The 16,103-nt window shown below is 44.0% G+C and overlaps 1 protein-coding gene across 3 annotated transcripts in view; it reads left to right on the top strand.

Annotated features, from left to right (window-relative positions):
• The window catches only part of SLC13A3 (solute carrier family 13 member 3), a 106,971-nt gene that overhangs the window by 42,739 nt on the left and 48,129 nt on the right, over positions 1-16,103 (top strand). For all 3 annotated transcript variants that reach the window (XM_003904652.5, XM_017944758.3, XM_017944757.2), the window contains exons 2-3: positions 9,393-9,658; positions 12,453-12,616. In XM_003904652.5, coding sequence (XP_003904701.2) covers positions 9,393-9,658; positions 12,453-12,616 — 430 coding nt within the window. The remainder of the gene's footprint in view (positions 1-9,392; positions 9,659-12,452; positions 12,617-16,103) is intronic.

The raw sequence follows: 16,103 nt of genomic DNA, 5'->3' as shown, positions 1-16,103 counted from the left end.
AATGCCCTTGTCAGGATCACCCAGGTAACAGGGTTATCCTGTCCTCATAAAGTGAATTGGGAAGTGTTCCCTTTTTCTCTGCTCTCTGAAAGAGTTCGTGCAAAATGGTATTATTTATTCCTTCAGTGTTTGGTAGAATTACCATTGAAGCCAGAAGGGCTTGGAGCTTTTTTGTGGGGAGGTTTTTAATGATTGATTCAGCTTCTTCAATAGACACCGAAATATTCAGCTTTTAAATTTCTTTTTCTGGTAGTTGAGAAAGGTATGTTTTATCAGGAAGTTTCTCTGGTTACTTGAAATTATCAAAGTGATTGGTAAAAAGTTGTTCAAACTATCCCTTTTGTATCCCTTTGATATTGTAAGATCTGAGTCATGTCTTTTTAAAATTCTTGTCATCTATTAAGTTCTGACCTTAGAGTATCCTTAGCAGGGAAACTATATTGCCTTCTTAAATTTGTAACTTTGGTGCTACTCATGAGTATCTCACACACACACACACGCACACACCACACACCAATTCCGGTTGAGTTAGAGGAGTAAATTTGCAAGGATCCCCTACTGCTCCGGAAATCTGCCCTCATATTTTAAAGTACAATAGGCAAATGAATGCTCAAGTGCCTGCTGGACAAAGGGGAGGCTCTGACCTTAGGAATCTGCAAAAGCTTTTATTCTCTAAGATTTAGTTTAAATAGCTCTTCCTAAGAGAAATGTTCCCTGCTATCTTTCTTTGTCCTCTAAGCTAAGTTAATTACTTTCCCCTAGGTGTCCCTAGCTTACTGAGAACCACATGTTGGTCCCAGTGTAGTTATTTGACCCGGCATCCACCTGCCTGATCCCTATACTCTGAGCAACTCGAGGGCAGATGTTCCCGTACTCATCTCTACCTCCTGAACTTTCAGCATGGTGGCCAGCAAAGAGTCAGGGTCACAATCCATTTATTCTTTCACTCATTCCACACTCTCTGATACCAATTCCCTCAATGTGTTGGGGACTGTGCCAAGTGCTGGGGACACAGAAGTGAACAAGACAAAAGAAATGGGGTCCCTCTTCTCAAGGAACTCTCTTAGTAGTTGAGGAGACAGAGTGAGTAAATCATTCTGAATGGATGAACCTTTGCAGGTTACAATGTGGCAGCATTTACCACCTTATTTTCCATGGAGCATAAGTTGTGGAGGATTTTAAGAAATATTTCAGTCTGTGGTCAAATATATTTTGGAAACTTTGGGTTAGACAAGGCCAAATAAATGTGTGTACTACATGATTTGTCAGCCCTTTCAGCGTACCAATTATGAATTTTTAGCGGAGTGGTAGGGAGAGCAGTTCCTGAAAAACGTATTTGGTTTTAGAACCCTTTCTTGGGAAGATATCATGTGACCTTGGATGTGATGTGCTGGGAAGTTCCACATAGAGATTGCTTAAGACCCCCTGAGTACTCAATGTATTTTTCTTGATTTGGAGCCACAACTTTTTAAATTCCAGAACCATCTATAAGATGAGAAGACTTCAAAAAGTTCGTAAGAAAATGGAATTAAAAGACAAAAATTAAAATATAAACTTTGTTTCTCAACATAAGCTCCATCAAGTTCTAGACACTTTTGTAATGATGATACCAGCTATTTAATCCATCCTTAAAGAACTAAGAGTCTGGGGAATTTAACCATGTCAACGTCATCTTTTTTTACATTATTAACTGAAGAAAAATGGGTGCTCTTTAAAGATTTTTGAAGATTAGGAAACAAAAAGAAGTCAGAAGAAGCCAAATCAGGACCGTAAGATAGATGCCTAATGATTTCCCGTTAAAACTCCCACAAAACTGTCCTTGTTTGAAGAGAGGAAGGAGCAGGAGCATTGCTGTGGTGAAGGACTCTCTGGGGAAGCTTTCCCTAGCATTTTTCTGCTAAAGCTTTGGCTAATCCTCATAAAACTCTCATAATGAGCAGATGTTATTGTTCGTTGGCCCTCCAGAAAGTCAACAAGGAAAATGCCTTGAGCATCCCCCAAAAAATGTTGCCATGACCTTTGCTCTTGATCAGTTCACTTTTGCTTTGACCGCACCACTTCCAACTCTTGATGGCCATTGCCTTGATTGTGCTTTGTCTTCAGGATTGTACTGGCAAAGCCATGTTTCAACTCCTGTTACAATTCTTAGAAGAAATGCTTCAGGATCTTGATCCCATTTGTTTAAAATGTCCGTTGAAAGTTCTGTTCTTGTCTGCAGCTGATCTCGGTGCAGTGGTCTTGGTACCCATCAAGTGGAAAGTTTGCCCAACTTTAATTTTCCAGTCAGAATTGTGTATGCTGAACCAATTGAGATGTCTGTGGTGTTGGCTATTGTTTCTGCTGTTAATTGTTGGTGCTTTTCAATTAGGGCATGAACAAGATTAATTTTTTTTTTCCTTGCAGATCCATGTGGATGCTCTGCCACTGCAGGCTTCATCTTCAACAGTCTTATCCCTTCTAAAACAAATTATCCATTTGTAAATTAGAATTTCTTTGGGACATTGTCCCCATAAACTGTTCGTAAAGCATCAAGCTTCACCATCAATTTGATGTTTGTTTTTACTTCAATTTTAGCAGAATTCGTAGAGCTCTGATGGGGCGGTTTTCGAACTATCCTTTTTAGTGCCTCAAACTAGATTCTGTTCAGACATGGATAATAAGTTAGTATGAGTTTATTTTGGTGCAAAAATTTGAAATCCATGCATAGTTTTTAAATAATACATTTTTTTGTGAACTTTTTGAAGATCCCTTGTCTTAACTTCTCTGTGCCTCAATTTTCTCATTTGCTAAATGTAAATGAAAATAATACTAACCTTCCTTTCATAAGGTTATTTAATGAACAAATAGATATAACATACTTAGAACAGTCCCAGGCATATAGTAACATTCAATAAATGTTAGTTCTTATTTTTTCCATCACTGTGTGACAGAGATATTCTGAATTTTGCAATAGCAAAGATGAAAGCACACACATTAAGTTCTATTAAAATGTCAGGTATTATTTATTGTTAGGAGAATGGAGAAGGTGAGTGTTTTAGTCAGGAGTCTGAGTTGCAAATGACAGAAACTTGAGTCACAGAGACATTAAGTCACCTATCCAGGGTCACAAAAGTCATGGTGTAGTCAAGCTCTAGTTCAAATCCAGGAAGTCTTGCAACAAGCCCAGGTTCTTAACCGCTGTGCTGCTCTGCTCTTCTGTGAACCGAGTGCTGTGAGAGCATAGATATTGGAACTGACCAGAACTTTAGGGTGGGGGTCACAGGATAAAAATGGCCTCACAAGATGAGTCATAATTCACTAGATGAAGAAGTAGAAGAATGTTCCTGGCAAAAGGGAAAGCGTGTGCAAAGGCCCAGAGATTGACAAGCAGTGTAGACTGCTGAGAGAACTGTGTCCAAGAGAGCAGAGAAAGTGGGGAATGTGGGAAGCCTGTACTGGGACACACTGATAAGCTTCGAATGCCATGACTGTGAGTCTGGGGTCCATGGGGAGCCAGAGGAGGTGTTTGAGCAGGGGAGTGGCATGATCTGAAGTGCATTTTAGAAGTATTCCTTTGACTGCTCATGTGGAGGATGCACGAAGACAAGTGCAAAGGTTGAGAAATAGTCTCAGTGAAAGCTGATGAAGTTTGACGTTTTTCAAGAGCAGGGCAGATGGAGGGGAGAGACCTTAACGCTCAGGCTATAATGACAGAGCTTGGACTCTCTTGTATCAGATCATGCCTGGGACCTCTCTCAAGTGGGTTTGGCTCAGATAAACCCCAAATCCAGCTAGAGGACATGACCCTTCTTTTTGACTCAAATACAAAAGAGGCTTCCAGCATAGGCAAGAAGGCAGTCCCTCTCCTTCTCTGTGCCAAACACCTCTCCAATCGTAGCTCAGAAAGATGTCACCCTCTCTGAGAAGACTTCTGTGTTAGATTGGGTCTTCGGAAGGACCCTGAGACAATGATTTGACTGCAAGGAATTTGACTGACAAGAGAAACAGTGAAGAGCATGAAAGAAATACAGGTGTGTTAATGAAGAGGTTCCTGCCAGCAGCAGGGATTCAGCCTTACTGGGGACTTCTGGGAAATGGTATTCGACATGCCTCAGTTATCCCACTGAAAGGCAACTGAACTTCGTGGCTGGGAGCTATTCCTAGTAGTGTTATTTCTTTGCAGTCTTGGCCAAGTGTGCTTCTAAAGCCAGAGAAATCTGAAGATGGCACTGGTGTGAACAGGAATGGTGGGCACCAAAGGGAGAGATGGAGGACTGTCTTAGTCCATTTGGGCTACTATAACAAAATACCTTAGATTGAGTGATATTTAAATAATAGAAATATATTGCTTACAGTTCTGGGGGCTGGGAAGTTCAAGATCAAGGCACTGGCAGATTCAGTGCCTGGTGGGGCCTTGCTCTTTGCTTCAAAGACAGTGCCTTATTGCTGTGTCCTCACATGGCAGAAGCTTCCATAAAAAGGGCCTTTAGGCCCCTTTTATGAGGACACTACTCCTATTAGTGAGAGCAGAGCCCTTTTGACCTAATCACCTCCCAAAGGCCCTGCCTTTTATCACCACTACAATGGGGATGAGGATTCCATGTATGAATCTGGGGGTCAGAAACATTGAGACCATAGCAAGGAGGTGCTGAGGTGTCTGCCCTTCTCAGACCCCACTGGCTGACACAGCTCCCTTTCACCTTTGCGCCATAGCTCACTGTCTTAAACTCTGTTTTAGCACTTGTCTCTCTGGGGGATGAACGATTTGTGTTCATGTCTGTCTCCTTGAGCAGTGGAAGCAGATGAACCAGGGATGGGCTAGGCACCAAACCTTGTATACCAAGTAAAGGTGTGGACTACAGTCTAGGAGTCTAGGGCCAGGGATGGGCTAGGCACTAAATCTTGAATGCCAAGTAGAGGGGTGGACCACAGTCTAGGAGTCTAGGTGTCTCATAATAGACCTAAGATGAAAGTGAAACGTCTTATAGTCATATCATTTTCAAAACGCAAAGATGAGGATTGTCTGAAGGGGTCCAAGAGTTCATTTATGGTATGTCTGGGCTTCTGTGGGAATTTGAGATTATAATCTCCACCAAGGACTCATATTTACAAATTGGGATACTTGTTGGTCTGGCAAGTGGTACGCAGGACAGGCTACATGGGGCATTCCTTCTTGGGTTAGCAGGAAGATCTGATAGAAAGTAATTGTATATTTTAAAAAGCATGAATTCATTGTGGAGCAGGATACCAAGCATGGGTGGAAGAAAGGCAATTTTACAGCAGACTGTGATGCAGATTTTCTGACCCAGGGGATGATACATGGATGTTCTTCTGCCTGGAGGCCCACGATGGGGTGCTGCAGCCAGCTTATGCTGGCTCGGGAAATGTGATTGTCAAGTTTTTACGAATTCTAATAGCCAGTTATTAAATACAGACCTTAATACACACACACACACACACACACACACACACACAAGTTTTTCAGAGAGCCAGTTGTTCAACATTTACCAACACACATCCGTTGTTTGAGGGATATTTGGCAGAAAGAGGCTGGGAAGGTGATTTGGGTTTGAGAAGCACTGTAGTTTTTGTTTGTTTGGTTTTTAGAGACCAGGTTTCACTGTGTTGCCCACTCTGGACTTGAACTCCTGGCCTCAAGCAATCATCTTTCCTGAGCCTCCCAAGTAGCTGGGACTATAGGCACCTGGCTAAGAATCATTTATTGATTGGCGTGGTCAGATTTACTTGTTAAAAATTTAGAGACTATGTCTTAGTCATTTTCCTTGTGCCTTCTTCCAGCCCAGGGCATAGCATGTGGTCAGGAATAAAGTTTGCTAAATGGATAGATGAATGAATGATAACTTGGATCGAGCTTTTTCTCTAAGTTGTAGAAGCATGTATTCATCATTCAACAGATATTTGGAGTGCCTACTATGTGCCAGGAACTGTTCTTGGCACTGGGAACACAATCCCTGCCCTCCTAGAGCTTGCATTCTAATAGAGGAGAAAACATACAGAGCTATAAAATCTGCTTTCAGGTGGTAACCAGTTACATGAAAGAACATGAAGCAGGATAAGGGGCTGGAGACCGGGTTTCATGCTGCTTTTGTACTGGGAGCTGAGACTCAAGAGGAGAGGTGGCTCCATCTCTCCAAAGTTGTGTGTCTTCAGGAAGGCCCCTTTGGCTCTCTGAGCTGTGGAAACCAATTGTCCCCAGGTGATATTCAGGTTCCCAGCCTAAGAAGGCTGAGGTGGCCTTGGCCAAGTCTGAAACCTTGGGTACACCGGCTCCCCAGGTGGTTACTAAAGCTCTGTAGGCAGAATGTTGGGATTCCAGGAGCTTCTCTAAACAGGGTGCTGTTTATTGTGCCACTGGTTTCCCACATCCTTATTTGCTGTGCTGTATACCTGGGACAGACCTGCCCTCTATCTCTGTGGAATTCTAGAATGATGCCTTTTGGTTCCAAGCACACATTGAGGCTTTTCCACAAAAGGGGGCCTTTTCCCAAAAGGGTCTCAGCTTCTTGTTGGGGGAGCTTTGGGGTTCTGGAAACAGCTCTGACATCCACCTGCTGACTCACTCTTTCCCTCTCTGATCTGAGTCTCCACATCTGTAGAGCCAGGGAAATGAGAGGGGCTTGGTGAGGATCTGATGATCTGCCACTGAATCCCCAAATCTGGGAGGTTTAGGGGCTGCCAGGGTAGGTGGAAGGGAGGCAGAGTACAGAGAAGCCCATGACCAGCTCCTTATCCCACTTGTCCAGAAAAGTGCCTTTTTTCCCCCTGATTTTTACATTCAAAGTTTGTCTGTTTTATATACTGGGATTCAACATACAATTTTGCTTGAACAAAGGCCTGGGGGTTATTAGTACTTGTGAGCTCTGATCTTGTGATTCTCAAAGATATCTTACCTCTGAGATGCATGGATCTGCCTGATTTGAGAAACTGAAAGGATGGTGACAAATCAAAACTTAGGGAATTTTTAGTTGTGAAGTTTGACTCTGTATTATTCCTTTTACTTTCAACCTTTAATGTGTGTGTCCAATAACCTGGGTTCTTGGGATATTCATTCCAAGTTGAGTTAATTTGTTTTACAGTTGTTCTTCTCTGGCCCCCAAGAAATAAATTTTAGGTATCCTGAAGGATAACTTTGTATTAACTGTGGCAGCTTATTTAATTTTTTCTCTAAAACAATATATTTAAGTCAATAGGAAAATGGGATGAGCTGTACAGAAAACAATGTATCTTAAGTCAATAGGAAAATGGGATGAGCTGTACAGAAAAAGCTGTACAGAAAACTTTTTGCACATCTATAAATTTCATGAGTAAATGTGAGCAACTTATAGAAAAGCTAAGGGACTTGGGAATCTGGACGTTTTCCAATGTAGGGTGTGTTAAGCAGAGTCTCAGGATGTGTGTTTCAAGGTATGGAAATTGGTGACAGTGTGTCTCCCCCATCTCAGTAAATGACAACCCCACCTTCCCACTGCCGAGACCTACAACTTGGAATTGCCCTTGACCTCTCTCTTTGCTCACATATCACAACAGATCTATCAGCCAAGCTGTCAGACGTGACCTTGGAAATAGATCGAGAATTCAACTATTTCTCACTACCAACAACTGCCGGCAATGGGCCCTAGTGGCCAGTGTCTTTTGCCTGGATTGTTGCCACAGCTGTCTGATGGGTCTCCGTGGTCCCTCCCTGGCCTCCCTGTAAGATGGATTAACTAATCATAGCGTCCCCCATGTAACCTGATACCTGTCCTGTTTCACTGAGGATATGTTCTCTTAGCATGGTGCTGTGTTCGATGTCCTATGGACATGGAACAAAGTTAACAAAACTTACTGTAAGTAGGAAGTAAGAGCCATAAGATGGCTCCGGACAGGACCAAATCCAGGAAAAAGTTCATGTTTCCTAGAACATGCAAGATCATTGCCTTGAGAGGACATAAGAAAGCAAGGGCAGGGCAGGAATAGTTTCATTCCAACAGTGACCACGCGAATAATGGGACATTAAGTATTATGAATCCTGTGGGACACGGATGCATTAGATGTGAAGTCATTGTCATTATCACTCTCATGATAAGAACAGGTGTGTAGTTTGACAGGTTTTGACAAATATGCACACCAATGTAGCTACCACTCCAATCTAGGTATAGAACATTGCCATCAGCCCAAAAGTTTCCTCTGTGCTCCTCCGCAACTCCTACCTATGCCCCCCACAACATAGACCTTCCACCCTAACCCTGGCAACCACTGATTAGACTTAAATTACTTCGTCTGCCCTTCATTGGTTCTAATATTCAGCTGAGAACAGCAGCAGGGCACTTGTATGAAGGTCTGGCTATAGAAGTAGATTGCCTTGGTCTACCCTGGTCTGCACAGCCTTTACCTTGCTAATGACCTCTTTGCACCTCAGTTTCCTAATCCATCAAATGGGGATAATAATCATACCTACTTCACTAGGATTTTGTTAGGAATAAATAGCACCTGGTACTTAATAGCCCAACAGATGTCAGCTATTGTTGTTTATGGAGTATGCATTATGTGTTGGGCATTGTGCTAAGTACTGCATAAGGATGTGGCAGTTGCTCCCTGTGCCCCTTCTACACCCCCACTGGTGCTCACCATTTCCGCACACACCAGTAGCTTCTTACTGCCTCTGATATGGTCTGCGGGAGCGTTGCCTCTGGCTGCAGGAGCGTGCTCAGTCTGCACATAAGGATGCCGGAAGTGCTGAAAGTTAATGCTCCCAGTATCAGCCCTCAACCAACGATGGCCAGGAGTTGGCAGATAAATGCTCCAACTTCCTTGCCTCCAGTTGAGACAACTCTAAGGCATGATTTGCCCTTTCGCCAGGGTTCCCCATCAGAATTGAGCTTCAGGTGTCCACAGTGGTAACCTTCTCATGGGACACACACTGAAGCATGGTCTGCCCTGTCCCCAGGGTTCCCCATCAGAATTGAGATCCAGGTGTTCACAGTGGTAACCTTCTCATGGGACACTCTCTGGATTGGCTTCCTTCTGTTTCACTTCCCCACTGTCCTTCCAGAACCTCCTGGGATCCCCTATCAAGTAAACTATTTTCATTCTCATCTTTATCTCTAAGACAACAGTGTATTTCACTTCATTCTCAAACAGTCCTATGAGGTGGACCAAAATAGCTTCTTCATTTTATAGTTGAGCAAAGTGACGCTTAGAAAGGTGACGCCACCTGCTTAAAGTTAACGCCTTAGGCACACACCTGCTCCACTGCTGCCCTGAGAACGAGCCAGGGCAGGCCCTGCCACAGGCCTCCTTCCCCGTCTCCCCCCAGCCCCAGGCCTCCTTCCCCCTCTGCCCTGAGCCCTGGGCCTCCTTCCCCCTCTGCCCTGAGCCCCACTGACCCTCTGAGCATGCATCTCCTCCTGCAGGAAGGCCGCTGCTTGTTTATCATCCTGCTCATGGCGGTGTACTGGTGCACGGAGGCCCTGCCGCTCTCAGTGACAGCGCTGCTGCCCATCGTCCTCTTCCCCTTCATGGGCATCTTGCCCTCCAACAAGGTCTGCCCCCAGTACTTCCTCGACACCAACTTCCTCTTCCTCAGTGGCCTGATCATGGCCAGCGCCATTGAGGAGTGGAATCTGCACCGGCGAATCGCCCTCAAGATCCTGATGCTTGTTGGAGTCCAGCCGGCCAGGTAAGAACAGGTAACGGTTCCAGCCCTACAGTGGAGAGGCAGAGGGACCACACCTCTGGAGCCTATACCTGCTCTTCTTGGTTTACTCGTCCAGGCCAAGAAATCATCGGTTCCCACCATTTATTTATTTATTTATTTCTCAGCTATTTAGCAAGCACCCGCTGCATGCTAGACGCAGCACTAGGCCCATCATGGAAAGCTGTTCTCAAAGGTGCGGAAGAACCACCTGGGGAGATGAGATGCTGACCCCCAGGCCCCACCCCCAGGGATTCCAGTCCCATAGTTTTGGAGGGGGCCACACTGGCAGTTTGACCCCGACTGCTCAGGGCTGAATCCCAGATGACCTGCTCTGAAAAATGACTTAACCTCTGCCTGCCTGTGAAATAGTGATGTAGTGGCACCCACCTCATAGAGTTTAGTGAGGATTAGATGAGCAAATGCAGGTAAATCCCCTACACCTGAGCAGACAATGCTGGCTGTTAGCATTCTTGTTTGCTATTTACCTGCCTAGGTGATGAAGATCAGGTGGGAGTTGAAGGTCAGGGGTATGCAGAGGATATGGGAAGATGGACTGGAAGGGAAGGAGAGTCAGGGTCACAATCCTAGAGAGCCTCAGGCCCTCTGGTTAGGATTTGGACTTTTATTCGTAGAGGATTGGGTGGCCTCTAAAATAGGGGTGTTATTTTCATCTTATTTTTTGTTCCATGAACCCCTTTGGCAATTTGGTGAATCTTAAGGATCTTCCCAGAATAATATTTTTTAAATGCATAAAGCACAACAGAGTTTGAAACAACAACTACAGCAAAATGCAATTATCTAATTTTTTTTTTGTAAACACAGACACCTGTGCCCTGGTACAGGTAGGTACCGTTTTATTAACACAGCAACCGGCAAGACCGAGCGATGGGCCTGATCACAGCCATCATGTTGAGCAGCTTTGAGTGTTGATATTTCAAGATGTCTGCAGTGATTATAATGTCATTTTAAAGTATCAGGGATCTTGCCAGGCGCAGTGGCTCCCGCCTGTAATCCCAGCACTTTGGGAGGCTGAGGCAAGCGGATCGCTTGAGGCCAGGAGTTCAAGACCACTCTGACCAACATGGCAAAACCTCCGTCTCTACCAAAATACAAAAAATTTGCTGGGCGTGGTGGCGCATGCCTGTGATCCCAGCTACTCAGAAAGCTGAGGTGGGCAGATCGCTTGACCCCAGGAGGCGGAGGTTGCAGTGAGCCAAGATCATGCTACTGTACTCCAGCCTCAGTGACAGTGAGACCCTGTCTCAAAAAAGAGACAGAGAAAGAAAGAGAGAAAGAGATAGAGAAAAGAAAGAGAGAGAGAGAAAATGTCAGGGATTTTTTTTGGGGGGTGACAGAGCCTCAGGCACTGCTCATACACCTGAACTTTGTTGACTGTTTATCACTGATGGAAATGCTTAATTTGATTAGATGTTAGCAAAATGAAGATACACATTTTCCTCCAATCCAGTTCTGAATTATATCCATAGACTTATAAATCTGTTTTTTTAAAGGTCATAAGCTGAGGAGTGACATGGCCAGATGTGCATTTTTTTTTCAAATACATCTCATTTCCTTCAGATTTGCATTTTTTTAAAGATTCCTCTTAGTTGCCTTGTAGAGATCAGATAGGAGAGTACCAGAATGAGAAGCTGATACATCCCAGTTAGAAGGCCATTTAGAGTGTCCCGACAAAAGACAGTAGCAGCTTGGACTAGGAGGTGGCAGTGGAGATGAACAGATTGGATAGATTTGAGAGCAGTTTGGGTGATAAAATTGACACAGGGGAGAGTGTAGGAAAAAAAGGTTCTGGATGACTCCTAGGTTTCTAGCATCATCTCTGTGCCAACTGCTCTGCTAGGCTCTGTAGCTGTGCCTCCTCCTAGAGGAGCTGCCAGTCCTGTGGGACAGACTCCATCTATGGAACTGATTCCAATGCCAAGTGGAATTTGATCTCTAAGGGGCACACCATGGTGTGAGAGCCCACATGAGAGGTAGGGGGATAGGGGGGAACTTCCTAGAGGAAGTCATATTTGAGCTTAACTTTGAAGAATGAGCAGGGCTGCTCTTAAATATATTCTAAAGTTACAGTAACTAAAACAGTAAGACACAAGTCTGAAAACAGATTTTTGAAACAGAATAAATCTAAAGGAAATCCAGATCCGAAGGAAGGATTATCCAGTAAATGGTGGGAGTTGGGATAATTGGTTTATTCTATTAAAAAATGGATTTACATCTTACTTTGTATTATGCATCTAAGTAAATGCCAGGTGGATTCAGAGTTCAATATAAAGAGAAAAAATCCTGAGACTTAGATTCTGTTGGTGGGAATGGACCAAGCAAAGGCAGGGAGGCAGAGGAGTAAAGGCATTGGGTGCTAGTAAGAAGTTCAGCAGAGTCTCAGCAGGGTAAGAATGGGAGGGGAAAAGGGGGAGGAAGCTGAGAAGGCCATGAGGGAAAGATAGTGGAGTGTCTTGGTGCCCTGGCAACTTTATTCTGAAATGGCTGTCATTGAGGATTTGGGGGCAAGAAAGAGAAAATGTCAGGCTTGAGATGTCTTTATAACCTGGGTACCTGTGGACAGTTCCCTTAAACACCTTGAACCACAGTTTTCTTAGATCTAAAATAAACCTGGTGAGTGCATTTGGTTTCTGCTTTGAGTCTCAAGTTTCCATCTGTAAAATGGATGGATTGGATTCCTCAGGGATGGCAAACTGGGACCAGAGGATCTCCTGGGCCCTGGGCTCTGGATTTGTCTCTAATGCCATCTGCTCTGTAGGCTCATCCTGGGGATGATGGTGACCACCTCGTTCCTGTCCATGTGGCTGAGCAACACTGCTTCCACTGCCATGATGCTTCCCATTGCCAATGCCATCCTGAAAAGTCTCTTTGGTGAGAAGGAGGTTCGAAAGGACCCCGGCCAGGAGAGTGAAGAGAATACAGGTGAGGCTGTGCAAAGGAATTGGGGCCAACTCCACCAGGATTTGGAAGTGAGAATGGGATGTCCAAAGGATGTCAGGGAAGGCCAAGGGCATGCACACTTATTGAGCACCTGCTATGTGTCAGATGTTTTAATTATGACAATGACTGATAATTAGATAAGAAATCATGGTACCTTGGTTTTTTAAAATTTGCTTTTATTAAGCACATACCGTATACTGAGCAGTGAGTTGACCTCTTTACATACATTATCTCCCTTAACTCTCAAAACAGCTCTATGAAGTAGGTACTGTAATTAAACCTTGTTTTACAGCATCCAAAGAGATGCTCAGCATCACCAGTATTCAGAGAAATGCAAATTGAAACAATGACATTTTAATCAATGAGACAGGCAAAAATAAGAAAGCTGGTGAATCCCCACGTTGGCAGGAATGGGGGCCACAGGAACTCTCGTGCATTGCTAGAAAGAGTGTGGACTGGGTTAGAGTTTCTTAAGGATCTTGTGCAAGGATTTAATCACATTAAATGTGTTTATACTGTGTAACCCAGCAGTTTTGCTCCCAGATACCAAAGAAATCCTCTCTTAGGTCCAGGAGGGAACACACATAGTGATATTCACTGTAGCGCTCTCTGTGGTGTGGGGATTGGTGGCTACATGGGCTTTATTGCTAGGCATGTAGCGATACAGGCAAAGGCAAAAATGGTGGGTACATGCCATTGAGCATTATGCTGCTTTTAAAAGAGAGAAGAATTAGTGAACCATACACTTCTATAAATGGATCTCACAGAGCAGTTATGATTGAGGGTAAGAACCAGAATGAGATCTAGAATACACCCTCCATATGTAAGCTGAAAATACACATGAACGACAAAACATTGTGTAAGAAATGTATAATGAAAAGCTACACATTAAACATATCAAAATGGTTGCTATGGCAAGTGTGAGAGTGGGAAATGGGGAGAGAAAGGACTAAAAAGACCCAATCAATTATAGAAAATAGAAGCTTTGTGCAGTAAATAGTGATAACGTATTATGAACAGAGGGATTTGATTCCCTCAATCCTCTGAACTTGTGTTCTTAACAAAACAAAACGTACACAGCCATTGTATTTTTAGATGACTATATTCAGGCTCCAAGAGGGAAATGATTTTCCCAAATCACATAGTGAAGGTAAAGAAGTCCAGGATCAATTCAGAGGCACAATGATGTCATGACTTTTCATTGGCGACTCTGTGGTTCCCCTGGTCTTATGGTTGCAAAGTGGTTGCCACATCATGTCACTTTAAAATGTCTTGCTTTTAATTTATATAACTATTTTAAGAGGAAGATTTGAATTGATACATATGTGGGCAGAAATGGCTAGTTGAACCCCAGCATCGATTGTTCCTTTGTTCTTTAGAACCCGGTGCTTTCCTCTCTGAGGAAAGGCTGAAACTACTCTTGTGATAAGACTTGGTCAGGTAACTGAGTCTGGTCAATGGAATGTAGGTGGAAGTGATGTGTACAACTTCCAGGTTCTGCCCTTTCTGCCAGGTGGAATGTGAATATGATGGCACTCGAGACCCAAAGACAGGAGCCACATCTTAGGAGATAGATGGCAGATCTGCCCCTGTGGCTTTGGATCGTTTACCTCAGTGAACACAGCAAGCATTATCCATGAAACCATAGGTTTTGTGTGCTAGTTCTAGTTTTTAAAATATGAATTAAATTAAATATATATCTGGTAAAACTTAAATGTTTATCCATGTACCATCTAAGTTAACCTCACTGACAGTCACATGAGTATTTCCCCGTCACACACTAAGGGGTCCTGCTTATTTTATTTTCACGGCAGCCCTGAACACTAGAAATGAGTATATGTACTTTACAGATGAAGTTCGGAGAGCTGAGATGATGTGTTCAGGATCATAGCATTGGCAGTGGCAGAGTCAGCTCTACGCAAGGGTGGGGTCTTCCATGAGGAAGGGAAGAGAAGCTTTATAGCATGGATTAACAAATTCTGTCTACAAATGACCAAATAATAAATACTGCAGGCTTTGTGGGCCACTCTGTGCAACTACTCAACACTGCCCTTGCAGTGAGAAAGCAGCCACAGATAAAACAAACGAGCAGGTGTGGCAATGTGCCAATAAAACTGTATTCATGGGTGCTGAAATGAAAATTTCATATAATTTTCATAACAGGAAATACTCTTCTATAGATTTTTTTCGACCATTTCAAAATGTAAAAGCCATTCCTAGTTGGCAGGCCACACAAAAACAGGCGGCGGGCTGGATTGGGGCTGCATATTTTGGTCACTGACCCCAGCTGTACAATATTGGCTTTCTTGACTTTCAAACTGTTTCCCTTAAGAGAACTGCCTGATGGTCACCCTGGGGTGGCAGCAAGCACCTGGGACTCTGCCCTTTCCTCCATTTCAACCCTAGTTAGACTCAGTTTATTCATTTTGTACACTGAGCTTCTAAGCAATGATAACCAATGTTTACTGTGCACTTAGTTTATGTGCGGACTCTTAGGTGGGCCTTATATCTGAATGAGATGGAACAAGCATTGACCTCATTTAGAGAAGTGGAAATTGAGGAAGGAATTAAAAAGAGTCCCCCCACCCCCCGTTACCCAGTTTCCAAACAGTGGCTCTGGTATTTTGAATCCAGGCTGGCTGACTTCAGAGCCTGCATTCTCAGGCTCCATTATTCTGCCTCCCACATGAGACTTTTTACGAAGTGGCAAAGCAAATGATTGAAAGCCAAGTCCCTCATTATGAGAATGAAAAATCTGAGACTCAGGAAGGGGAAGGGACTTGCCCAAGGCCACACACAGTGGTGGCCATGCAGTGAAGTCCAGAGTCTTTTCCCATGCTGCAGGATGTCAGGAGGGAGGGGACCCTGGGGGTTGGGATAGATACCTGCCTTTACAGGCCATGGGATCGGGGAGAAGGAATTGGTTAATGATCAGCCTCTAAGACCTAAAACAAGGCTAATTCCAGTGCAAAGAGAGCTATTCCCTTTCATCCAGTTCTGAGCTTTGACCAGGTGGCAGGAGGCGAGGACAGGGGTGGAGGGAGTAGAGATTCTGCCATTGGGCTAGGAGAGGCATGAGGAAGTTGCTAGGAGCTATAGGTTCATGAGGGACATCTGTAGCACCAGCAGCAACCATAATCATCATGTGAGCTGAGCTCTCATTTTCTGAGCAAACACCACATGCCAGATACCATGCTAATTTTTTTATACTCTTTAGCTCATCTGATCTTCGTAATTGTACTGGGAGGTAATGATGCCCATTTTATAGATGAGGAAACTGAGGCTCAGAGAAGCAAAATGATTTGCCCAAAGTAACATGGTGATCTGCTGAGCTCTGTCTGAATCCAGAATCTGTGCTTATAAGCACCTTGCCATGGTGCCTGGTACAGAGGAGGCAGAACTCAGGGCAGGGTGGGTCTATCTGGATAAGACTCCAGAGGTCCTCAGACTTGGAGGGCAGCCCCGTTGC

This window comes from Papio anubis, chromosome 16, assembly GCF_008728515.1.
Source record: "Papio anubis isolate 15944 chromosome 16, Panubis1.0, whole genome shotgun sequence".
Classification (NCBI taxonomy): domain Eukaryota; kingdom Metazoa; phylum Chordata; class Mammalia; order Primates; family Cercopithecidae; genus Papio; species Papio anubis.
Note: the sequence above shows the minus strand (reverse complement) of the source record. Positions and strands in the feature narration are given on the sequence as shown.